Raw genomic sequence first — 26,334 nt, 5'->3', positions numbered from 1 at the left:
AGAATATAATATAAATATAATGCAAACACAAGAGTATAAGGAAGCAATGGACAACTTTCAACAGATGGCTCGGTGCTCACAAGGAGAATGGTTTCCAGAACATCACCCCCCTGTAGGAAGTTAAGAAATCAATTTACTCCTTAATTACACAGCATTATTTTGAAACTCTTAAGAAAAAGCCTGATCTGTCAAACGGAACTGCGCTTACATTCATTTATGGGAAAAGTCCCTCACACCATGGCAGCACAAGGAACTATAAAGCTGTGCAGCCCATCTTACCTGTTGGACATGGCTTTCCCTACATTCCTTATTTCAGTGCTTTGCAGAGTTACGAGTATCTTGGAGGATGGATGGGAAGAGCACGCTGGTATTTGCCTTGGACCCCGGCCACACAGCGATGCTCTGGGTCTGCAGCTTTGCCTTGCTGATGGGTTCCATCAGCGGTGACCTGGCCTGAGCAGCCAGACCCTGCTCACCCTAAAATACTGCACAGAGAGAAACATTCTGCTAAGAGAGAGTCTGGGGACTGAACAAAGCTCTCCAAAACCAGCCACTGGGATTCCTATAAAAGGAATTCTTGCAAAAAATAACTTTTATAATAACCTCTTGATTTTGCAGAATGTGCCTGCAACAGTTTGGGGGTTTGTCTTGGCTGTAAAGAGCTTTATGCCAGTGTTTAGTGCCGTTCATCATGTTTTTACTACTGTGGCAGAAAAATACTTGAAAACGAATGGAATTCCTTGAAAGCTAAAGCACAAGGAGAGGAGGGAGCAGGCAGTGGATGCTGGACAGCACAGGCCAGGTCTGAAGTTTTGTATTTTCCTGCATGCAACCCATACAGCACCTGAAAACCCCTCTGCATCTCAGCAGTAGCACACGATACATATGTCTGAAGGTATTTAAAAATGTCGTGAACTCAAAGTGCCCCCAGTTTCCTGGCCTGACTTTGTTTCCGATTTCTTTGCAGTGGCAGCTGTCTCTCCTCCCCTAGTGCTCTGCACGACGAGTTTCTAGAACCGCCTACATTACGACAACCACCACCAGAACGACAGCAGCAACACCGTATGACTGAAGGTGTTTGTACAAATTTGTCAGGCAGATGTACAAATCTCCAAAGGACAGATGAAGTTGTAGTCATACAGCAGCATCTGGGCCAAGCCAAGGCAAAGCTCAAAACAAAATCCAAAGACTCTTACACGTGCACTCAGAAAGATCCCCTAACATCACACTACCCCAGTTTCTACATATTTGTGAAGCTAAGTGCTTTTTAACATGTCCTGGTAATCCATTCCAATAATTGGCATTCAGTTGTATTGTGCCTGACCTGAATTGCTCGTGATGCTCTGAATACCAAGTTTATTCCGATTTTTGTAATGCATTCATAAATAGGCCTTCAGTTAGCTGCAGACTCAGACGAAAGCTCCAACTTGTGAGGAAGTCATGAAGCACACTCTCAAGAGGCCTTAGGGCTATTTCTTACGCTCCACTGTGCTCATGGGTTCCATATCTGTTCACAGGGTGCTGTATTTCAGAAGCAGCTTTTGTTATTTCAGATTGATCATTCATGGCTTTATCTCAAATCCTTTCTCCTCAATGCAAGGGACAAGCTCCATAACCCTGCGCGTTTATTAGAAAACCATTCTTCTCAAATCAACAATTTCACTTTATATTACAAAGGCATCTTTATTGGGAGACAATGCAAGACAACTGAACTGTCAGATTGCAAAGGGAAGGATGAAATCTTTACATTACTACAGAAATGATACGGTGTTTGTCAGAACACTGCATTTTCTGATTCATTCTCTCTGGAGCTTTTTGGATCAAGTTAAAAGATAAAAATAACAACAATTTGTAATAGGTTCTAATTGTTTAGGTTTTCTTTCATTAACATTTTCTTTATTTTCCTTCCAACTACTGCCAAGCTCACTTTAAAGTCTGTTAGCCTACAAATTTCACCTACAAATGAATTCAGAGTAGTCAGTCTTCATGAAAGATTGGGGTTTATCAGGCTTATGCAGAAACAGGTGGACTCAGTTCATGGTGCAGCAACCCTCTAAAAAGACGGAGGGGTTTTTTTTTGTTTTTTTTTTTTTTTTATGCATTATTCCTGATGCAATTACTATTTAGTATCCAGAGAATTAGGTAGGATCTGGCATCCCAAGAAGTTCTCTGCATTGCTACACAACACCAGCCTCCTCCAAATCCCACTAGCTCAATGAGTAGCATCAGCACTGAGCTCCTGGTCCTGCCCTGCCCTGGTTCCCATGGAGGAATATTGTTGCTGATTTCAACGGACCAGGCTCTAAGGTTTTCCTCAGAGAGGAAGGCCAATCCAGAGGGGGAAAAAGTCTGTGGCTGTTCTCAGAGGTACCTGTGACATCAGGGGACTGACAGTAGAACAAACAATGTAAATGAGATCTAATCAAGCCTAGTGAGTCAGCCATACCACCAGCATTGTCAGCGTGCATTGACCGTGCCCAATTTCTCATGCCTGAGAAGATACAGGACAGCTGCTAGAAGAGATTTGTCAAAAGCAATATTGCCTCTCCAACTGGCAATGTCTTGTGGTGGCAGAGTCATCCCAAAACTGAGGAGAGGATGCCCTTCTTGGTCCTCTGAAAGTTGAGGCTACCTCCATATGGTCTGAATGCCACTTCGGGCCTTAGACTTGAGCAACAGAGAAAGCTTCACATCTCTAAAGCCAACAAAGATATCTCAGAGAGACAAAGGAAATCCTTGAACAGGGAGACCGGCAAAACAATGGCCACCACAAGGCTCGTGGCTGTGGGTGAAGTTTAGGTGGTACATATATATTCCATGTTTCTTCATTGGGGCGTGCTCCTTCCAACTCCTCACTGCACGGAAACCATTTATTCTACTTTATAAAGCCAAAGTTAAAGAGCTCAGAAGGTAAAAATGTGCATTGGAGAAGTAAAGGGATATGAGCAAAGAAAGGAAAATTCAGGTTGAATATCATGAAAAAATTCCAAATGGATTTTTTTCACAGCCTTGTATGTTGCGTTTCCTGAGAGATGGAAGAAAACCATTACATAGACACTTAACACCAGACTGGACAAAATTCTGGAAAACGCACCGTTGGGAACAATCCCGTGCTGTCTGTAGGGAATATGACTTCATCTGCACTGGAAAATATTGCAACACTTTGATATCTGAGTGAAGCTCCCAGCAATGTTCAAATATCTCATGGAGCTCAGGAACCACAACAAGCCAGATCTTTCAACACAGAAAAAAAAGTGCCAACTCCCCCCCCCCTCCCCCCCCCCAGCTCTAATCAACACAAACGCAGAGGATCTGAAGTGAAATAACTCTGAGTTTACTTTGACTGCACCAGCAAAATAGATTATTTGCTCCCCTGCCTCACATTTCCTGAAGTTTCACTAGGTTACGCAAGCAAAGCCCTTTGAAATGAAGAGCATCACAGAAGTGCTGAGCATCATTGTTCCTTTCTAATGAAAGAGGACAAAAAGAAAAAAAAATCAAGAAGCCTGAACTTTACTCTGAAGATAAATAAAAAAGCACTCCAGGACTTCTTTAGATCAAAAATTCTGTCCTTAATGCAAAAATCTACTTTAACCCAACACAGCTGCAACAATATTCAAAACATCACTTTTTTATTCAACATCAATAGGAAAGCCAAGAGAAGTAAAGTGACTCTTTCCAATATTTTAGCAGCATCTTTTATTTTTTCCTAATACATCAGCATTTCCATTTTAAATGTGCTTTCAAGGCATTTAAATCTAACTTGCTCCAGGCTGAAACTTGGCATGTTTCTTTCCCCTGTATTTAGCTGGAAATTGTATTAGGAGTGAATTAATTGAAATAATTGGGAAAAAAAAAAATAAAAAGAAGGCCTGTTTGGGGTGCATAATTCACTATAAACAAGCTAATTCACTTGGGTAGTTCTTTGAGGAGAAACTCAGCCTTGGAACCTCACCCATTTTAAAGTAATGTAGCAAACAAATAATCTTACCTCTAAGACAGAAATATTGACATGATTTGTATTAAGTGTCATTGACTTCAAAGGATGTATGAAAATTTGCAGCTGATAAGGGTCTTGCCACTTTTTTAGCAAGATTTTGAAAAAAAACAGAAGAGTAAAGATATCTCAACTGGCTGGTAACAGAAAAGAACAAAGACCTAAGTAAGAAGGCTACTCTTGGCATCTTTTTTCTTCTTCAAGTTGCATCTCCAATATTCCAAGAGCATTACAACTCACTACTTGCTCTGTGCTGCTCGTGACCTTGCTGGCAGGGACGTCCTCTGATTCTGCACTTTGTGCCCAGTAATGTTTATTACTGATTCTTGCTTGCTAACCTGCTCCATTAAAATGGTTGGAGTTAGCTTCAATAGGAAATCTTCGCTAACTCAGGTCTCCTTCGGTCGAACTCCTTGGGGAACAATTGCACAAAGAGCTGTGCTGGTGGATCTGGCAGGGAAGCAGCCTTTAGCAGGGCTCCACAGAGGACTGAACCAAGGTGAAGGCAGTCACGGGAATGAGGATTGTCTCTTGAGAATATACTGAATGTCAGTCTGCGTGTTTTTGTAAACGCACTATATACAGGTACCTGCTAACTTTGATTCTCCTCTAGTCAGATTTGGTGGCCCATGCACAGATGAAAGATTCAAGCAACACAGGCTACAGCCGATTAAGCGAGTAGAACTCTTAAGTAATGTCATTTATAAGCCAAGAGCAACAGAGGACATATATTGCATCAGCTTTGGTCTTGAATTTGTATCGTATTTTAACTCCTCTTTTCTGTCTGACTGCAGCAGAGAGAGAGCTGGCTAATCTTCAATAGAACATATGCTACAAAATCTGCTAAAGATAACATCACCTTCTAAATTCCCTTGTTCTGAACGTCTTCCCAAACACTTCCGTGCCTTACTCAGCTGGACTCCAAACCCAAATCCAAGAATTCGACTCTGTGCTGTATCACAGTATATGAAGGCACCTTGTAGTGCTGGGAAGCAAATACTGAGCATCAGCATAACAGCCACAGAATGCAGTTCAGCAAGTCAAAGTGAAGCATAGTCAAGCTAAAAAGGGATGAAGATGCAAAACTATACACTGCACTTAATCTCTTGGGGGTTACCTGTAGAAAAATGGAGTGACAGCTGGTATGAAACACATTAGCTATGAAGCTGCTTTTATACCGGTTTTGGTAAAGAAAGCACAGCATAGCACAGTTTAAAGGGATTAAAAGCAAACTAACTGATGGATCTTGAAAAAAATAATAATCGTAATGATCCTTAAGCGAATGTGATTTTGCAGTGATCTATTTTTGGTGCTACACTTCTTAATATTTGCATTAATGATCTGGAGGAAAAGCAGTCAGGGTAATTCTCCACTGGAACAACTTATGAAGATCCTGCTTTTCTGTAAGTAATTAAATTCAGACTAGAAGGAGAAGTTTTTTGGCTGTTTTTGTGTGTGTGTCTATGGTTGTTTTTTTTCCTCTCAGAGATATACTCTTGTTTAAACAGGAATTACATGAAGGCTGTCCTATGACCTGTGCTACAGCAGACCTCAGTCTAAATAGTCACAGTGCTCTCTGCTGACCTTATTACTACTGAATCTACAAGGCTATGACATGACATATAATCACTCACAAGCCACGTTTAATGGTGCCCTGTTCCTTGTATGCTCTTCTTCTGTTACCTGCTGGCGAGGCATCTGTTCCTTTAACATGCCCCTCTTGCAGTGCCTGTATAGGTGCATGAATACATTGGATTAATACTTAGCAGGCAGTTTGTCTTTGTCTAGGATGAGGATTGCCCTGTCACATCTACATGAGCAAAGTCACTGAAGCTTTACATCTGACAAGAGGAAAGAGAGGAGATGTGGCAAAACAGCCGTGAGCAGCTAACTTGCAGGGGAAGAAGAGTGCTTGGTGTTGGATAGAAACAGATACCACTCCCTAGCCTCTCCCTGGAAGTTACCCCTTGAAAAATATTGTAAGCTAAAGAGGATATAAGAACTAAAAAGCTCTTTTTGTGTGTTCTTATGGCTGTTTTTTTTTTTTTTCAGGTGCAAATTTCAGGAGGAGTTTGGGGGAACATGTATAGATGGAGGAAATGGATGAGATAGGCTTGGAAGAACTGCAAATGAGTTTGGGGTAACCATTCGTTTCCTGGAAGCCTCTGGACCATCTTAGATCCTTCCTGCCCCCATCAAGGTTCATTTTCTCCATGCTATTCTCTCGTGCTTACTTTTTTTCCCTATGGGCAGAAAATGATCCTGACCTTAGTCTTCCAGGCAGAAAGTCTCACTTCAGCTGTCAGACGAAATAATGGTTACTGGTCACTGCCTGCAGTTCTTCCCCTACAGCTCCATGCAAACCTCTCCCTGGACTGTTTCTAGTCCCTGTAGTCAACTAGAACTACCCTCACCAAAGCCACTGCTGGCTTTTTCTTAGAACTGAGGCTGCCTTCATTCTCCTTGCCCACAGGCTGCCTTTAATTGCAAGCCACATTTCTTGAAGCTTGACTGTCCCTTAGGTTCAGTGACTCCATCTCTCCCAAGAGTTCCTCTTTCTTCTTCAGCTGTTTCTACAAGCATTTCCTTTGAGGGACAGCTTCTCTACATGGTCCAACAGTGCTCTGACTTTAGTTCTCTTCCCCTTTCTTCCCCCTATATTTTAGACCTTCAGTATCTCACCTGCAAAGTCAGACCCAGCCACTAATATGCTAATTTGGCTTTGTCACTTTAAAACCTCAAAGGGTTTCTCTAAGATTTCCTGACAGGCAACACAGAGCCGTCACCCACACTCAATATTCTCTCTTGATGGAGCACGAGTTATTATTCATAACTCCATAACCAGCAAAACCTATTCCTGAGCAGGCTATGGGTGATGGAAACAGCTATGGCCACTATTGGCATGGGACACTTGGAGAAGGATTCTGGAGCAATTTTGTATGGGAACATACAAACTGGGAACTTTTCCCAGAAGGCCACATTTTTTCTGAGATAAAATCAGAAGTTGCTAAGCTCTGCGTCCTCTTCTTCTCCAACTAAATGCTCCTTTTACCACTGCCCACTTAAGAGCTCTCCGTATTTTCTAACCAGCAATTAAAGGACCATTGTTTCAGGAGTTTTAGCACTCCCCTGAGACACAAGGGAAACAAGACAGAGAAATAAGGAGAGGAAGAGAAAGTGGTGCTGAAAACTTTCCTCTTTACTAAAAGGAGCAGCAAAACTTGTGCATTTCTTGGGTACAAACAGTGAGTGATGAGTACTAAAGATGACAGTGCGAGCCAGATGGCTACCCACAATTACAGAGAGTGCTCGCTTCTCACATGTCACTCAGAATCAAGGTCAAAGTGTCAGATTCGGAGAGGTCTCCAAGTCAGGAGGTTATTTCATGCTCTGTCCCCTTGGATTCTTACCCCTCTGAGCTTGGCTTAGCTGTCCTACAGAGCTAAAGGGAATCCTGAGCAAGTGCAGATTTCAGCCATAATTCCTGCGCACTGACCATTTTAATGAAAAACTTCACCTTGCCAGCATAACGCTCTTTAAATTGACCATCCTTGCAACGCTTGCGTCTTTTGATCCACTGCCTCACATAAAACTGGCTAACCTTTCAGTTCATTATGTTCTTAAAATTATTGCTCTGTTCTTAAAATCATTGCTCTGCATTCACAGAGTGAAGCTATTCACCAAATTAGTATGTCATATCTGAGCTACCTGCCCGCAAATTTCTAGTCTCCTCACTTAAGTGGAATTGACTTGCCAACGCACAATGGAAAGAAGATCAATAATTACAGACTCCAATTTGCCATAGATTTGTTAAACTTCACTTCCTGCTGTCATGCCCTCAATAGTTATGGTCAAAGATGCATCCCTGCAATCTGTTCTAGCTAGATTACATATCTCTCTATCTTCCGAACATTCAAAGGAAACCAGCTGGAAACACTGCACTTAGTGCTATCAGTGAAGACTGTATCCATCTACATAACTGTGCCCTCAAGAGGTTACAGACAGCATAACTTTCACCTCGGTTGTCAGCTCTTCGAAGCACTTCAGCAGCAACGTTCACGAAGCATGCTGCTGAGATACTGGGGCAGCAGTTTGCAGACCATAAACTGCAGGCCACTGAGAGCCACTGAAGAAATGGCCAGCCTTGGGGTGTTGGCTGCTTCTTGTCGCCCACTACCATGTTGTTGCCTTAGAAGGCTCAAAATAGCACTGTTTTTCATGTAAGCAAGTGCTGCAATGGCTACAGAGCTGCCACATGATCATCCATGGGAAAGGAAGTGGTTCCTATAATTGCAAATGGGAGGAAAAGTCCGTGATGCAACCTTTCTATTAGAAACATAGACTCAGCGCATCCCAGAGTCATCTTAAAATATACTTATGCTCTGTAGCCGGGATTATCTGAAATAGCGCACACAGGCTAAGTACGTAAAAACAACCAGTATCTAAAGAGCTCTTCTGACTCTGCACAGATCTGCAGTTTCCTGCAGGCTCTGCCACTCAATTTTTTATAACAGCAGATTTATGGTATAAGCACTCATGAATAATTCACTCGCATGAGTTGCCACATACAACGGGGGGAAATCCCAGCTGTAAAACCTTGGCACCACTTAGCTCGCACTCCTTCTGTACAGGTGCTATTCCACTGACCTACTTGGAGTTACACCTCCTTTGCCCTGCTGGAAGAAGAGGATCAGGCTGTTTGCTTACCACCTCTGGCAATTACACCTCCCTGCCACCTCTTCACAGCAGGAAACATGTCTCCAGTATCGGATTAAGTTAGTTTTAGCAGCCCTGGTGCTCTGGCCCACCACAGCTGCAGGGCAGTCTACATCTCACGCACCCACGGGCCTCCTGTAATATGCCACTGTCAATTGGCTAAGTTCTTCATCAAGGCCATGTTCTTAAATCATGTTGAGAAAATTATTTAGATCCCAGACTAACAGAACATCATTAAAACTTTAAACCAGCTACACCGAGCACAACTGTGCTGGTTTCTAAGTTCAAGAAAAATACAGTTTATTCAGACACCCATCCTCCGCCACTGAAAGCAGCAGTCCTGTTGGTGCAGGTGACTCAGATGAGAAGAAACAGAAAGTGAAACTGCCTCCCCATCTCCTTGCCCAATGCAGAGAAAGGCACAGAGGATGAATTAATAGCATCTCTCAGCGCACTGCTTATTTTTCCACAGGCTTTTTCTTCACAATAAAGATGGCAGGGGGTTCTTTTACCCCCAAGAAAAATATTTGTGAGGGTTTTATTTGGTTAGATCTCCAGCTGGAGGCCAATTAAAGTGACAATCACAAAAGTGCCACTGAGCCACAGTCAAAGCACACCCCATGGTATATAACTAAATCTATAATGGTTACACGGGGAACAAAGACCTGGCATTCCTAGATAGCAAATAATCTGAACAGCTCATGACTATCTTGATTTAAAACAACCTAATAATTACAGAGCCTAATTTCAACATCTGGATAAATGTTGTCATGTCATTTAAGCAATGAAGCTATGCTGACTGATGGCAGCTAAAGATCTGATGAAGGATGTAAGGATCTGAACTTTACCCTAATCTGTGCCTCCAGTTCAGCCAAATTATTGCTTGCACCACCTGGCCTCTCTCCCTGATGACCCCACAGTCAGTTTTTAAGCAGGTTAAGAAATGACGGGTTCTCGCTTTGTTCATTTCTTACACATTTCCAGCAGTGCTGAGCGAAATGAGAGACAACCATAAAACCCAGCAGAGGGGAAAATTGGACATGCTGTGTAAATAATTTCTGATCTGTGAATAAAGTTGTTGGCAATTTTCATTTCCTATCACAGGTTCACGGACCTTTGAATTGTCACCGACTGAGGATAAGCGCTACATGCTCACACCCTTCCTGGAGGGAAAGGATGCTGTGCAGTCACCTGGGGCAAGCTCCAGGAGCAGTCATGGCATGGTCTGAAGGGTCCTCTTTGAGCATCCTGCCTGGCAGAAGGGTGCACACCTTCAGTCCACACCATGGGCACGGGTTTCCCCACACCTCCCGTGTACCCTGCCCGTTTGTCCGGCCACCCCTTGGGCTGTCATCTTTCACCAAGGTGGCTGTAACCAGACCCAGGCACGCAGCACCACCAAACGCAAATTAAAACCAGATGAGCAGAGGCAGCAATTGGAAGGAGGGGGGCGGTTAAAGCACAAGCAGAGCCTGTGATGGCTCTCAGTGAAAACAGCCAGATCGAGTGGACTTGCAGAGCGTCACTGAATCGAAAATCCTCTCCACCCCCCAGCTGCCTGACCAGAGTTTTATAATGGAGCAGCCTTCACGAAGCAGCAGCTTCCAGCAGAGTTAACTCTCAAGCAGCTGCTGCGTTTTCCAATTGTCAGCCAGATTAAACACAGGAATGCAGCACCGAGGGAAGGGCGAAGTGACAGGGGCAGTTTGCTGTAAAGCATGGAAAACGCTCAAAAAGTCAGAGCCAGGGCTCCTGGCAGCCAGGAGAGAGCCGTGCCAACATGGCCTGGCTGAGGGCTTGGCACGGGTCCCTTCCAGAGCCTCAGCTGTGTCCCCCGAGCCACACCGTTTTCATCCTGTGCCTCCTCCCGGCTGCATGCTGGCGATGTGCATGTACTGCCCTGTATGGGTGCATCCCAGTTTGTGGGGTAGACGGGCAGAAGCCCCCCTGAGCTGGGAGCAGACCCAGCGGGACATCCCAAATGCTGGCGCATGGGCAGAGAAACTCATCCCCTTACGGGGGCGAGCGCACGCCGAGCAGCACAAGGTGACAGTGAGTGCCACCGAGACGCGTGTCACTGATGACAGGAGAGTGATGATTTACTCGGAAAACAGCCCTATAAAAAACACACTGGAGGATCCTGCTTATTGTCTCGTACCCTTCAAACACTCCACGGCTAAGGCCGTGCAGTTCGCAGGCTAAAAAAAGGAGGGGAGGTAATTCTCCCACGCACTGTCTAGACCACAGGCTACACAAACCCCACGCCCCACCAGGCAGCGTGGACCTGGCAGCTCGTGGGCCACATGTAAGAGGGATAAAGGTCCCACGCTTCCAACGGGGGCCACAGACTCGTTGCCAGATGGTAGAGGGAGCTGTTGGTGACAGGAGTGGGAAGGAGAAGGAGGAGAGCCAGGGCTGTCCTCACAGTCACACAGCCTCTACTCCGCAATGCTTCACGGGGCTCTGCGGCCCCCACGCTCCTCCAGGTGCCACCACCTGAGCTGAGCTCTGCTGCAAGCATGCCAAACCTCCTCGAAGACACTGGCCCACGTTAGTCGGTCTTTGGCACAAAGAGCTGCACTCAGCGCGCTGAACCTGTCGTGCAAGTCTCAAAGGTCATACAACAACCGAGCAGGGATTTAAGCGCAAGGGAGCGACCACGGGTGACCAAGCCTTTAGGCCACGTTCAAGTCATCCAGGCAACCAGCTCAATGGTCAAAGGAGCCAAGCGGTCTCCCTCACTAGCGGAAAGTTTGCATCACTCCCTCCTCTCCCCAACGCACCATACGTGGACACCTGCAGCCTGAAGACGCCCCCGTCCCCGCACGAGCAGGCAGCACTTACCCCCCAGGAACTGGATGCCTCCTGCCACCCTGCCCACGGTCCTGGAGATGAGCTCGGACACGCAGCAGCCCATGAGGGCCGTCAGGGCCACCAAGAGGAGCAGCCCGCAGCCCAGGCCCGTCACCACCGTGCAGATCCTCCACTCGGCGCTGGGGATGGCCTGGAAGGAGGCGTAGCGGCCGCACTGCTCCACCATCACGGTCGTTTGGCGGCTTTCATCCCGCACGGGGTAGGAACACCTCCGGAAAGTGCCGAAGGAAACGGACTTCTCCAGCTGGGACCCCAAGAGCCAGTAGGGCATGAAGAAGCCCACGCAGGAGGCTGCAGCACAAAGGAAGGAGAGGAAGGCCCAGACCATGCCGGCGCAGGTGAGGCTGGAGGCCATCTTTGCGTGTACGCCGAGCCCCTTCACGATGGGGGGACAGGAAAGCCCCTGTGTGTTTTAGAGGAGGTTTGGGGATAATCCAGAGTCTCTCAGCCTTGACAAATCCTTGCGCTGGGAGAAGCCCGGATCCTAACAGCGAGGGGGATGTTTCCTCCCATCATGAAGACAAAGGTCCCTGATGAAATAACAAAAAAAAAGAAGAAAAAGGCAAGTTCAGAAACACTGAGATTAGGGAAAATCAACGTTTATCTGCCAGAGCATTTCTTCCTGCAGCACTTTTCATGAAGACATCGCACGCCTCTGTCCCATCCTTGCGAGCGGCCACTAGCACCGCTGCCGGCAGCTGTGGGGACAGTGACGGGAGGCGGCGCGGCCGTGCAGGCTGTGCAGCCACTGCCAGGGCTTCCCTGCCTACTTCTCCGCTCACTTCTCGCCCCCGTACGTCTTCATCTTTCCCGGGTCAGGTCTTGGTTGTTATACTTCCTCCTGCAATGCCTGGGGAATGTACTTTAGATGGGGCCCTGCAGCTTCAGCGTGAAACTGTCCGTGGCTTTTCAAGCCCGGACCCCTGTGGCAGCAGAAAACCTCGCTAACACAAAGCCTCCTCTTCTTTGCCTCTTCCCAGCCCAAAGCCAGGACCTTTAACTCCTCTGCTTCCTCCTCAGAAAATTCCCAGCCTCCGAGCTCTGTACCAGCATGACCGAGCGCTTTTGGCTGTCGCAGAAACGCTGCTTCCCACAGGCTGGGGGCACATTTCTTGTTCAATCCATGCTGGATCATTGCTCCTACCGCATTTGTAAATTTATGATCATCTCTCACCGTTGCTGCCAAATTAATCCTGATAGCTATTTACAGGGGCTTTTTTTCTAAGCATGATTAGACGCCAACCAGTGAACGCAATTAATGTGCCGGCAATAAAATTAAAACTACTTCTGCACAAGGAGGGAATGTAGGGAAAGCGTCTGGAAGTGAAATTAAGCATGTGCACCGCACAGAAGTTTTGTTTACTTTTACAACACTGCAAAAAAGAAATCTTTACCCTAACGCTGGAAAAGGCCTGTGCCGCTTCGCAAGAAGCACACGCCTACCTCCTCGCAGACGTAGCCCATCTGCAGAAATGCCTCCCAACCTGCAAAAGCCCCAAACCCCGAGGGACAGAAACTTGGCGGAGGGCATGGGCTGCCCCCATCCCTCCAGAGGCATCTTCTCGGGGAAGGATCCGCCCGTGCCTTGGCGTGGCACCAAGCGGCTACGGCAAAGTGGGTCACGGCACTCGGGGAAAGCGTTCCCTCAACCGGCAGAAGAGGCACGGCTGGAAATAGGGGACAACATGGAGGCTTCCAGGGGCAGGACCCTACAAATCCAGCAGGACCCTACAAATCCAGCCGGACCCCCCACCGCCCGCGGGCTGCCAGCCAACGCCCGGGACTCTCTCTGGGGAGCGGGACTCGCCAATTTGGCCCCAAAACCCCGGCCCTAGAGCAGGAGGGGGCGGCGGAGAGCTGGGGGGGGGGCCCCGAGGGAAGGCGGGGGCCGGGAAGCGAAACTCGCCGGGGTGATGCGAGGGGAAGGCAGGCTGCGGGGCGGGCGGGGGCCGAGGGCCTGGCAGGGCTGCGGGGGGGCCCGGGGGGAGCAGGAGGACGGAGAGGGGAGCGGGGAAGGGAGAGAGGTCCGGAGCGGCTGGGAGATCCGGGAAAGAGGCGGGGGAGAGGAGGGGAAGAGATGCGGGAAGGTGTGGGGTTGGGAGGGCAGGAGGGGAAGGGGGCCCGGGGGGTCCGCTGGGACGGGGAGGGGATGCAGCCGGGTGTCGCTGCGGGGAAGGGAAGGGAAAGGAAGGCGGGGGGAGGGAGGGCAGGGGGTCCCGGGGCTCCGGGGGCAGCCGGGTACTTACTCGCAGGCCGGTGCCGGCAGCACATGGGCGCCCAGCCGGGAGGGGTGGCGCGGGGGTGGCCGCCCCGAGCGACTGTTCCCTTGGTCCTCCGGACACGGGAGGGACCGGGACCCTCCCCAGCCCGGCCTCCCCAGTCCTTCCCTGCCTTCCTCGGCGCGTTTCTCTCTCTTTCTCTGCCTCTCTCCCCTCCCTTTCCCCACGTCTGATGCCTCGGGAGGCAAGGCGCTCCGCCGCCTCTCCTCCCACTTCCCCCGCCGCCGCCTCCCCGGGCGGGACCCGCCGCGGTCGGGGCCGGGGGCGAGGGGTCGGGGGCGAGGGGGGAGCCTCCCCGAGCCCTCCCCGGGCGGAGCTGGGGGGTCCCGGCTCCGCGGGGCCGGCCCGGGGGGGGGTCCCGGCTCCCCCAGCCCTCCCCCGGCCGCCCGCGGGGTGTGCGGGGCGCTGGAGCCGGGGGGCGAGGGGGAAAAAGCCGGAGGGGTGGGAGGGTGTTAAAAAGGGGAGGCCGCAGCCCTTGGATGGGGGAAAAAAATGGGGAAATCTCCCGATGGCGTGCGTGCGAGCTGCTGCTGATCCAGCGTTTTGATCGCAACAGTTTTGGGAGCTGGGCTCCAGCGAGAGCAAATGTGAGCGGAGTACCAAGCAGCTCAGCCCGGCTGCGCCAGGGCCGGGCGGAGAGGGGAGCCCCGCTCCCTTCCCACCGCCTGAAGTGGGAAACTTTTGGGGAGGGGTGGTGCAGGCAGAGCCGCTGGGAGACGGAGATTTCCTCCTCCTGCTCCTTCCTCTCCTCCCTGCAGCTGGAGTACGTTCCCGCAGACAGAAGACAATTTTATGCCACGTTTAATTTATGTCGGCACCAGACGCGCAAAATCTCTTTGGTAATGTTTCTTTTACAGTCCGGGAACATGGCGTGTGATTTAAGTACTGATCATTAATATTATTAACGCTAAATGGAAGTGAGGTTTATTGCGCTCAGTCTGTATTTACACCAGTTAATAGTAACAACAGTCATGTTCGGAATTAAATTATAAAGCCACTTTATTGGATATTTTTTAAAAAAAAAAAAAAAGATTCTCCATTTTTTCCCTATAATGCGAAGTCTTAAAATCAGAACATTACTGAAAATGTGTGTTTTCTCAAGGGATAAAAAATGGATGGGGAAGTACATAGCAAGATCTAGTTTTCCACTCTAGCATTTCAAGCATATTCTTTAAGGAAAAGTGCTTCAAATAAAAGAAGTAGGTTACATATAGGTTCAGTGCTGGAAGCTATGCAGTGATGTGCTTCACAAGGAAGACAATAAAGGCATACCCCCAAAATAGCCATGCCTACCCCCCCAGCTACGTCCACAGAGCCTACATCTGTATTAGCAAGTGTTGTGGATCAGCCTGACCCAATCTATGCAGCAAACCGGTTGGTGCTCAAGACCTGATGGATATTCATGTGTTTTTCTTCTGATTCACTCTAACCTGGGTCTCTAGCGCTCAAGACTCATTAGGTGCCCTTCTAAAGCCTTTCTTCTTGTCTAGTCTCATCTGAACAGCATCCTCTTTGTGTACACATCACTGCAGGGTAAACCAAAACATGGTTAAGGGAGGATGATCTGGAGACTCGCCCCGAAAGCGTGCCCTTGATCCACGCCAAAACACAAATTGGGATGTGCCCATCGGGTGACTTAGTGAAAGGGCGCCAGGATGACTTTCCCAGGGGTGAGAGCCAGAGCCTGCTCTGCAGCATACCTTGCTGGCACCCTCCCCTCACATCAGCTTTCTGTGTGGTGCCAAGCCTCCGCCCCGAAAGTGCACCAGCGCTCGGCTCCACTTTTGCACAGAGCTGTGCGCTTCCCGATGAACGCAGGTGCTCTTCAGTGACCGCTCTCGTGCCTTCATCCAGCACTTGGCTCGGGAGTTTCATCTCCTGCTGGTCATTTTCCCAACATGGGAAATGACAGGGGTACGAAGCTAATGTTGTGATATTTGAACCGTGCTCTTGGTATAAAGAAAGAGGAGCATAGTTTACTATTATTATGTTTGCAATTGCCTAAAGACCTGGTCTTACATTCTGTCTTAAGCCAAAGGCCTTGGTTAGAATGAAACAGTGATAAATGTATCTAAATTAGGTGCGTGTTGGGATTAGATATGGGTAGAAACTGCTTGGCATTACAGTGAGTGTGCAAAAACTCTATTTCACACATGTAAAGCTTCTCAGCTAAAACTAACTTTGTAAACCTAGGGAGAGGCAAACAAGTCTGCATTTATTCATGCAATTTATCTCTTCCATGGTATATGCCAAGGTCCCCAAGTCAGTGTTTGCTTTGCTAATGGCATCTCTACAGCAGTCCATTTGCTTCCCTTATATGGCCTTTATATTCACTCCCTGAGCTGCTGCCATTCCACATTCCCTCATGGAGACTGCACACTGCGTTCTGCATCTCTCCTGGAGCATCTTATCTTGCCAACTGTCTCCGAGTGCCCCTGCAAGCTGGCCGCGTGGCATACTCACTTGTGGGGAAATAAGCTTTATTTCACCATCCATTTTCTGTCAGAGAGACAAGTAGTTTTGTTTTGATTAGGAACAAATTAAACACATTGCATGTATAAGTTAACATCCAAATTCTTATTCCTTTTTTTTTTTTTCCCTAATGTTTGCCATTCAACATGCTTCAGCTATATCAACATTTGCTGCCCTTTTCAGGGAACCTGGTGCTTAGATGTATTTTCACTGTGGAAGCCAAAATATTTCAACCCACATCTAACCTGTCTGAAAGAAAAAGGAGGTTATTACATGGTGCTTCTGGACCCACGGTCTTTCTTGTAGCCACAAAAGCAGACACCTCCTCAGAGCTGAGCGATAACAAAAGTCCTGGTCCCCAGGGTCTTGTCTATACTGAAATAGCAACTGGTTTTAGATTTGGTTCTGGTGTTTTGATATTTAAGAGAATCCTCTTTTGAGAGAGCCTCAGAGTTGGTGGCAGGAACACGAGAGGTGGAATTCCCACTGCTGGAACCACCAGAAGTCAGACTGGATCAAACGCCCACGAACACACTGTCAGAAAACTGCCTTAGCAGGGAGATGGGAAAATATGCTTATAGATTTTACCATCTCTCTTCTCCCTGATCCATTGACTAAGCTGCTGTTACATCTGGGGTCCTACAGACCTGATGGAGCTAATCAGTGCAGCAGAATAAAGAGAGAAAAAATCCTGTCAGCTCACCTAAATCAATCCAGCTAACACACATCCCAGCCTCGGCCAAAGAATCTCTCATTATAGCATATCCTGTAAGACAATCCACCGCCATATAAAATGCCATAGGGGAGTACGTATGTTCCTGAAAATGAAACAGATAGTGAAACTCCATCTTGTTCTTCAGTCTTTAACAAGAAAAAGGAAAAAAAGAAGCTTTTCTTTTGCAGGCCACCATCTGGTTTTCTCTTGTGTGGTCCATAGGAGAGTGATAGCGTCTGCATGGTTCCGAGCATCTTACAAAACTGGATCTTCAGGTCATGTCTGTACTCGATTTTAAATGAAAAAGAAAGGTGGAGGCACAACAACAGACTTGAGGCTATGTACTGGGAGCAACAGAAAGTCAACTCAATTATTCAAATATAGTCACTACAGACCAAGCAGACAAGTATTACAGGGAGCCATCTGAAAATTAATACATTTACTTTAAATTCTGCACAGCAGTAGGAAAGAAACAACAACTAATCAGGGGGGGAAAAAAATGTAGAATCTCAAGTCTGACACCTGCGAATTTCTCAGCCAGAGGAACGTAAGAAAATAAATTCAAGTCACTAAATCATCATACATCTGTACGGTATCTCTTCCAAATCAAACACATTGTATGTTTTCCAGTGTGGGTGGAAGTGGACTCCAGAGATTTGGGGCTGTCACATTTGAACCTAAATCCTGGCCTAAAAGCTTAGCTCTAGGCAAAACATCCTCTCTCCAGTTCCTTTCCAATACTACATTACGATTAGGATTTATTTTTATGGTGGTTATGGTGGTAAATTTTACAGATCACATTACCGAAAATTCATGAACAGGATGCATTTCTGAAGCACAGCTGTCTCACTGGATACACTGCTCCTGCTGCTAACATCGGTCGTGATCTCTGGATACACCTACAAGTAACATGCCAATGAATAAGAAAGAAAGGGAAGCATCCTTCGTTATGTGCAATAAGCCCTCCTTATGCTGTTTCATCTGTATACTGTTATTATGTATTACATAAAAGCCACCAGGTGCTCCCAGATAGCAGCTATAGCAAATCAAGCTCCTGATTATCTCTTTCGTGTCCTGTTGCTAATGAGCCTGGTGGCTGTGGGAGAAGCTGGAGAGGTTCATTCTGCACCAGCCCCATGGACAAGGAGGGGAAAAGCCTGCTCTGCCCTCACAAACTCTGCCAAGGTGATGGAGCTCAGGGGTGACAGGTCCCAGACCCATCCTCCTTCAACAGGGAATTGGCCTAGTCCTGCATAGATGCAGGAAAACTGCACGGGTGATTTTAATCCTAAATTTCCACTGTTCCCAAGTGGGCTTAGGAAAATAAGGAACGTCTGGATTGAGAACAAGCAACTTCTCAGACACTCATTTACTGGCAGCCCGTTCTCTGTGCATATAGACTGATGCGAGCAATTTAATCGTGGCATCTTATTTACCAAGGGAATTTGTCTATCTTCCCCAGACGTTGTTTCAACAGTGTACAAAGTGCAGGTCCTGCCATGGTGCCTTGTTGCCCTTTAGGGAGCACATCTTTGGGGAAATGGTTGTTTAACCGCTTGCTTAACCTGATGGGACAAATTTTTTCCCTTTGAATTTAAAGCCTCAGTCAGAGGTTGGCTTTCATCACATTTAGAAATCAGGGGTGGAAAGTGCCAGTGCCTGAGTCCTCAAAGGTAGAGGGAGGGGAGTCTGCCAGCACGGGGAGACTGGGCGCCCTCGTGTCCCTGCTTGGGTGGGAGGTGACTCGGTGGCTGCCCCCGAAAGGGTTTGGTGCTCCTGTCACCGGTTTTGCAGGCTGCTGGTGGGGAAGGGTGGGCGTGGGAAAGGTGGGGGCAGGGATCTGAGCTTGTTTGTGTTCACCACAAAATTTATCTGATTCATAACTACCCTGTTCCAGTCCTAAGGTTCACAAGCTGCGTTTGCAGAATGTGCGAGGCTGCCTTCCCTGGCATATTTTGCATAAACTGTGTGTCTTTGTGAACGGGATGCAAGGCGGCGCCGTGTTCCTCCCCCCAGCCTTTTGCAGAAGGACTGAGCTGAGCTGCCTCTCCCCCCCGAGCTGCAGCAATCGCCTGCGTCTAAGTCACCATATTAGATCACATTCCCAAGGATGAGGCTAATGTTTTCTGGTGGGTTTGAAAGGAAAGCTGAAAATCCTCTTGTTGGGGACAAAGGGCAATTCATCGTACAAGTGGAAGCTCATTTGCCCCGGATCACACACGGAGGTTCATATGGCTCTCAGGCCCTCTGAGAAGCTGGAACCTCTGGACTCTCTTTTGGCTTCATTCGTGGAAAAAATGTCACGCTAGCACTATGAATTGAAACTCAAGCAGTGCCCCCTTTCTGGTTTATCCCCTTCCAAAACACAGCAGGGGAAGAAACAAGTTCAGTTTTTAGAAAGCTGTCTAAAAGTCAATATATAGCATCCACATATGTATATGTGGATGCAGTGATGTGTTATGCATATATAAGTATACCTACACATATATCTAATAAAAATACTGCACAGGGAGTCGGTGAGACCCAAATTCACTCTGTGCAACTGTAGACCCCAGGCTACTTGAACTCTGCTGTGGATGGGGAGGGTCAGGCCCCTATTCAGCTACATATTCTAGCCAAGCCTTGTGTGCACAGGGCACCTGCAGCAAGCCAAAGAGGGATGTATCTCTGGTAATCTTTGTCTTTGGCCTGTGTTTTCCTTCCACGTTACAAGTTGTTCATCCTATGCCATTAAAAAACACTTTTTCCTCCTTCCATCAAAAGCTGTGTGCTCCGGAAAGAGCTCTTACCAGCATGTAAAAGGGCTTTCTCTATATTGTGTTGTAGCAAAATAACATAGTCATAGACTGTGCTTCTGCAATATAACTACATATTTCAATATTCCTTTTTGTGATGAAAAAGCTAATTAGCTAGGTCGTTACAGTTGCCACTTGTAAAGGGGAAGATAGTAATACCATTAATGTGCTCACGGGAACTTCATTTATATTACCTCTTAACCTTTACAAGGATATTACCATTTCAATAATTAATTGCTTTTTGCCATTTAATTTGCAGTTTACCATTTTCAAAGGAAATTACCCATTAAACTGAAGACTCTTTAAAAAAAAAAAAATCCTTTCCTTGACTATACACCACAGGCTGTCCTTAGAAAAGCTAGATATTTTGTAAGCCACTTTCACATGTTTGTCTGAGACGAGAGGACTCTGAGGTAGCTCTGAATATTAGAGAACTGCCCATCCCATGGACGTTTAACGATCTGGAGCAAAATGAGGCAGAATGGGGCCGAGACAATGATGAGCAGGGAATTAATCCTTACTCTCTGCCTCCAAATTCAGGAAGGCAATGCATCCTTTCTCTTTGATTGATGCAGTGAGAGTTGTCTTCCCTGTTCACAACCATCTTGTTTGTTCAGCTGAAGTTGATTTACACTGCAATATGCATACATGAGTTCTTCTGTTAACTTCGGCGATTGAAAAAATAAAGGAACTTTGGCTCAACCTTGTAAAGCACAAAAACGCTGGCCATGAGTCACCAAGCACATCTTCAAGCCAGTGCCCGACACTTTGGAGAATGAAGCTCAACACACATATTCCTGCTCTCTCTCAAGCTCCTAGTAAAACAGCTATTCATTTCAATGAATCAAACATAAGCTGATATCCCCATGGAGCTGTGCTGGCACATTATCTCTGTTACAGGTAATAAAAAATTGTGCCCAAATCTCACCACGCTAAAAGAAAAATGGATTAATATTGGTAGCTGAGAAAGGGAGTCACGCATCCCAAGTAGGCTTATCTATGATAGAGTGAAACACATGCCTCTGAGAGATGGATTTGGATAGGAAGATGGAGAGGAGGTGACAAAGTGAGTGAAAAAATGAGATACGGAAGAAGAGGAAAGAGAAGAAGCAGGTATGAACTAGATTATACCATTGATTTATGAATGAATCTCTAGAATTTTTTGTGACTCAGGTGCAAAAAATAAACTAGCCTTTGGGCAGTTCCACCTTTGCAACTGGCAAGTCAATGATATGTCACCCAAAATGATATGCATCTGCCTGATATGTCACATGCCCACAGGCACCAAGTGTATCATTTTACTGTGAAAATAAGACTTTCAATTTACTTTATTGGAAAGTAAAACATTCTGTTTGTTTTATTTTTATTTTTTTTCACTCCCTTCCCCATGAGTATAAGAAGAGCATTCACATACAGTATGTCATTTCCACTGCCCTGATGCTGGGGCATACTCTGTATTATTTGCAGAGAAGTCAACAGCCACAGTCAGACCTATTAGGGGTAAATGAGGTCAATGATCTACCATACGAGTGTACTAGGCTCCTAGCTGGGAGGACTAGGTAAGAATCTCAGGATGAAATGTCTTCTAAACATCTGATTCTTTCACTCCTCTGATAGACAGGAGGCCTGGACAATTAGCTATGGCCTCCACCTTGGACTTTTAGATGTCAGAAGATTGGTGAGATGCATCCCGCCATAGGTATTTAATTATGTCTTCAGGCATCCAAGCTCAAGAGAGCGAGAAGAAACTCAGATCCTATTCAGAGCTCCCTATATCAGCAGTGGATCAGCAATCACACCACTGCTAAAGCCCCCAAATAGTCTGCTTTTTGACAAGTGGGAGGAAAGCCTAACTCCATGTCAGCATCAGCATTTCTTGCCTTCACATTTCCGCAGTGAGGCACAATTATTGCTTGAAGACAGCCTGCTAATTTCTGCCAGTTAGTGCTGCTGCCTGCTGCTGCTTAAGGCACCTGATATTTCATTTTATGGTGTTACTCTGCCTATATTACCAGGGCTCTGGATTTTATCTTACAAAGGGCCATGTATGGGACAGAAGTAGAAAGAAGCCACTAACCATCAAAATTAACATTAAAATATTCAAAACCTCCAGACTGGCAGTTCACCCAGCATGAACTTTGCTTTCAGAAAGGCATGTGCTCTGCATGCACAACAGTGGTTTAAGGTCTTAATGCTGACGTGAAGTTACCTGATGCATGAGGTATAGACAGACTGACGATGTTCTGCAGACAGCTCTACCTGCATGGACAGGATAGTCCTTGCTGGTTGGCATGCAAAAGGAAGCTTGGGGTCTATCCTGGGGAACTTGATAATCTCTTGTAATTAATACCATAATTGGAGGTGCTGGAAATGCTCGTTGAGTTCCTGCCAGGGAATGTGAGTGTTTCACAAAGCTGTTGAGGCTGTACTGTACACCACCAGAAGCAACCTACTCGGCTGCTGTAGATGCTTACACAGAACCCCTGCGTTGGCAAAATGCTCGTGTGAGCAGCGAAATGTGCAACGCTTGTTCCTTCAGATGTAATCACAGAGTGACAACAATACCATCCAGCCATCTGACAGCAGCCAGGATGGCAAGGCTGAGCTGTCCTCCCTCTGCATTTCAAGGCAGGCAGCCTGTCAGCATCACCAGGCTTCCACCTGCCATCCCATGGCCACACGGCGAGGCCAGGATCGAGGTATTCCTGTCTATTCCTGGCAGAGCTGCCCAGGCCGAGTCCAGCCTCACTTTTGCAGATCACAAATGTACACAGATGCACCAAAGACGCTGAAGTTTAGAAAAAAAAATTGCTTACTACAACCTTTGCCGTCCTCCAGGGACATAATTATTGGCTTCCAGTGTGTCAGTCGTAGGGATGCCAGCCCTGCAATAATGCCATGAAGGCAGAAATGACCACCAGAAAGGGATGGCAGATCATTTTAGCAAGAAACCGCAGGCTTAGACACATTTCTTCTGGAGGTGGGCAGATCTTTGCAGAGAAATTGTTTGCAGCTCATCTGCAGTGACTGAGACCAGTGTCAGCCATTAAGTAATAAGTTATTTTTATCCACTGCAGCTCTCCAGCATCTCTGAGGGTGATGGCATCTCGCCAAGGCTTTGGAAAGGTTGCTTGAGCTGACACACAAAGATGAATGACTGAAGCAAGCCTGGAGGACACTTCTGAGACAACTTTACAGAGGGAATCAAGTCTAAATATACCAGGTAGTTCCACAGTGGAGTTGCTGAGAGGTGGTTTTTGCTTCCCTCCTGAGAGATGGCACAGAGTGTGACTTCTCCTGGCATATTGAAAACTTACTTTTGCTGCTATAACAAAGAAGTTCCATTAATTCTCCCAAACAGAATTGTAATGAGTACTAGGGAAGCCTGTTTTTTGCACCCGTACATGCACAATTAGGTTTATGTCATAATGCTGCAACAAAAATGGCCATGTTTGTGAATAGTTTTTGTGACCTGCACTAGCAATATCTCTGAGGTGCAGTTTCACAAGATGGCTTTCATCAAGAATTTCAGAAGTAGAAAGAATTTATCTTCTTTTTTCTAGGTGCAAGTTTGGTTTTCACTGAAGTTAGTGGCAGTGCCATGACCAATGCTATTGACTTTGCTGGGGATTCAGCCACATAGTCTAGACAAGAGCTCCCTTAGAGAAGTCCAGTAGAGGTCTAGAGCTGAATATATTTCAACCAAATCCTGTTAGCTTTGCTGACACAGTATTTCCCCTGAAATCAATGGTTGTTTTTTTTTTGCAGGAGATGAAGAGCAAGATTTCATAGGTTTGGTATGCATTAAAGTGCATACTGTACTGCTAGTGTTATCTTTTTCAGTGAGTTATAACAAACAGGAGTTTTACAGCTCCTCAACCAGGTGGCTGATTCAGCATCACATATATTATAGCCAATGCTGCTGACCGTGAGGCATGACAATAAATCCTCAAGTGAGATAGCATGAGCTAACCAAAAACTTCAGAACTTTACATTTTTCTGGAGCTTCGAGGGACACAGACATGTTTTGCTACATGACTACAGGTTGCTGTCAGGGTGACCTCCGGCCAAATCACTCATAGAGTCATACCTTAGTTTACAGAATGGGGTCAATGCTGTCTGAGCTTTTGAAAAGTAGTTAGCTTAAGGAATGGGCTGGTTTGGTCTGGTGAAAAGTATCTACAATAGTAACCTCTTTCTTGACAAAGAGTCCCTCCCCAGCTTTCCTGTAGGCCCCCTTTAGGTACTGGAAGGCTGCTGTAAGGTCTCCCCAGAGCCTTCTCTTCTCCAGGCTGAACAACCCCAACTCCCTCAGCCTGTCTTCATAGGAGAGGTGCTCCGGCCCTCTGATCATCTTCATGGCCCTCCTTTGGACTCATTCTAAAATATCTATGTCCTTCTTGTGCTGGGGGCCCCAGAGCTGAAGGCAGCACTCCAGGTGGGGTCTCACAAGAGCAGAGCAGAGGGAGAATCCCCTCCCTCGCCCTGCTGGCCACGCTGCTTTTGATGCAGCCCAGGGTATGGTTGGTTTCCGGGCTGCAAGCGCACATTGCTGGCTCACGTCAAGCTTCTCATCAACCAATACCCCCAGGTCCTTCTCGCCAGGGCTTCTTTCGGTACATTATCTGCCCAGCCTGTGTTTGTGCTTGGGATTGTCCTGGCCCAATGCAGGACCCTGCACCCGAGGAGCCTGGCAGAGCCAAGTTTGACTCATCCGATCTCCTTGTGAGCAACCTGATCTAGTAAAAAGTATCCAGGCACATGGCAGGGGGAATGGAACTAGAGGATCTTCAGAGTCCCTTCCAACCCGAACCATTCAATGATTCTGTGAATCTTCTCCGGGGACCGTGACACAGAGGGGTGCTGTCACTTCACCAGGAATGGTGTAGCTGAGCAGCAAGTTACAATGGCCAGCTTCCTGCAGATACTCTTCCTTGATACATCTGAAAAGATCAAGGCCTACAAACTGTATGTAACAGTAGCATTGTCAAGTCTTTTTATCTATTACACTGTGAGAAAATACTACTAATTATGTATCATACTGAGGCAAACTATATTAGTCTGCCTGTCCGTCCGTCCGTCCTTCCTTCCTTCCTCCCTCCCTCCCTCCCTTGATCCCTTCCTCCCTCCCTCCCTCCCTCCCTCCCTCCCTTCCTCCCTTCCTTCCTCAATTTGTTTTCTCATCTCTTCCCTCCTCCTTCTCTCCCTCCCCCAAAGATTCCTCAGTCTCTTCTATTACTCTTCTTTTAATGTATTTTTATTATTATTTTATTAATTTATTATTATTTTTTATATTTTTTTAATTTTTAATGTATTTTTACATTCTCTTCATCACAAAAATTCTCCTTTCTCACTGTCATTTGCTTATGATGACACTTAGGGCAAGAGCTATTCTCCCCTCTCTATATTTAAGGAAACATTCCCTTTATGTCGTGCTCTGTCACAAATCTTTTGCTACAGGGTGGGGAAATGCTAGGGAAATACTAGGGGCAGTAAAATACCAGCTCCGGCCACATCTTTGTCTGATCCCTGCCAATCTATCTATCCAGTGGATTTTTCTTCTTATTTAGCCTTTTGAGGAACAGATTCAGGTGACTACTGCAAATGCTTTTGTCTTTCCCTACAAAAGGCACACAGAACTCCAAGTGTTTGAAGATACAATTGCAATATTAGCTTGGGCTACTTAAACAACAGGTGGCATTCCACAGGAGTTGTTCCACAGGATAAAGTGTGCTCCTATGTGTACTGCACCAAATGTGTGTTCTGTGAACACTTTCACCATAATAAGGAACTGAGATAAGCGAATCAACGGAATACACTACGTACCAGACATTTCTTTGCTGACACCTGTAGTTTTGCTGCCATATCTAGCTTTAGTCAGGAAAATTATGCTTGCGTAAATTATGCACAATACACAAAGTGTCTTCTACTGGTACACAGAGACTGCTATCTGAAATCAAAGCACTCTCTGGCAGTTACAGATCACAAACGCCCAGTCATTTTATCCCATAATATTCATCTAGTTGACTTAACAGAAAACTATTTGCTGGTGGACAAGCAAGTCAGTAAGAATGCCACGTCAAAAGTTCCTTCATGACACTATGACATTTACTAGCCATGAGACAGCAGCTGAGTTTTAGGCAGTGATCTCATTGCATGATTACATTTGAATTTTTGTTTTTAATAAAATACTTTATGAGGAAAAATCTAGCCTGCAAACATTATCCATATCAGAAAAAGAAAGGATTTATTTGTTTGTTATTGTCTTTGTAGATGCATCTAATATTCCTAAACACACACAGACACACACACAAAATATATATATATATACATATATAAAAGCCCTGGTGCCCTTATACAAATGCTTCTCTCAGTTATAGGAGATTAAAATGTGTTCCCTTGATTATTTATTTTTATTTTTCTTGGGGAACACATGCACAGATTAAAACATACTGTTTCAAAATCCTATAGGTAACTGCCTTATCT

General features: G+C 46.4%; 1 protein-coding gene across 1 annotated transcript in view; it reads right to left on the bottom strand.

Annotated features, from left to right (window-relative positions):
- Positions 1 to 14,288, bottom strand: part of LHFPL6 (LHFPL tetraspan subfamily member 6) — a 140,656-nt gene extending 126,368 nt beyond the window's left edge. The window contains exons 1-2 of the mRNA XM_083796365.1: positions 13,834 to 14,288; positions 11,558 to 12,117 (exon numbers count right to left, since the gene is read on the bottom strand). Of these exons, the coding sequence (XP_083652491.1) occupies positions 11,558 to 11,942 (385 nt within the window). The 5' untranslated portion in view covers positions 11,943 to 12,117; positions 13,834 to 14,288. The remainder of the gene's footprint in view (positions 1 to 11,557; positions 12,118 to 13,833) is intronic.
- Between the last annotated feature and the right edge of the window lie 12,046 nt (positions 14,289 to 26,334).

The sequence above is a fragment of the Anser anser genome (assembly GCF_964211835.1).
Source record: "Anser anser genome assembly, chromosome: 1".
NCBI classification, from domain to species: Eukaryota; Metazoa; Chordata; class Aves; order Anseriformes; family Anatidae; genus Anser; species Anser anser.
The sequence above is the reverse complement of the archived record's forward strand: the minus strand, read 5'-3'. Positions and strand labels throughout refer to the sequence as shown.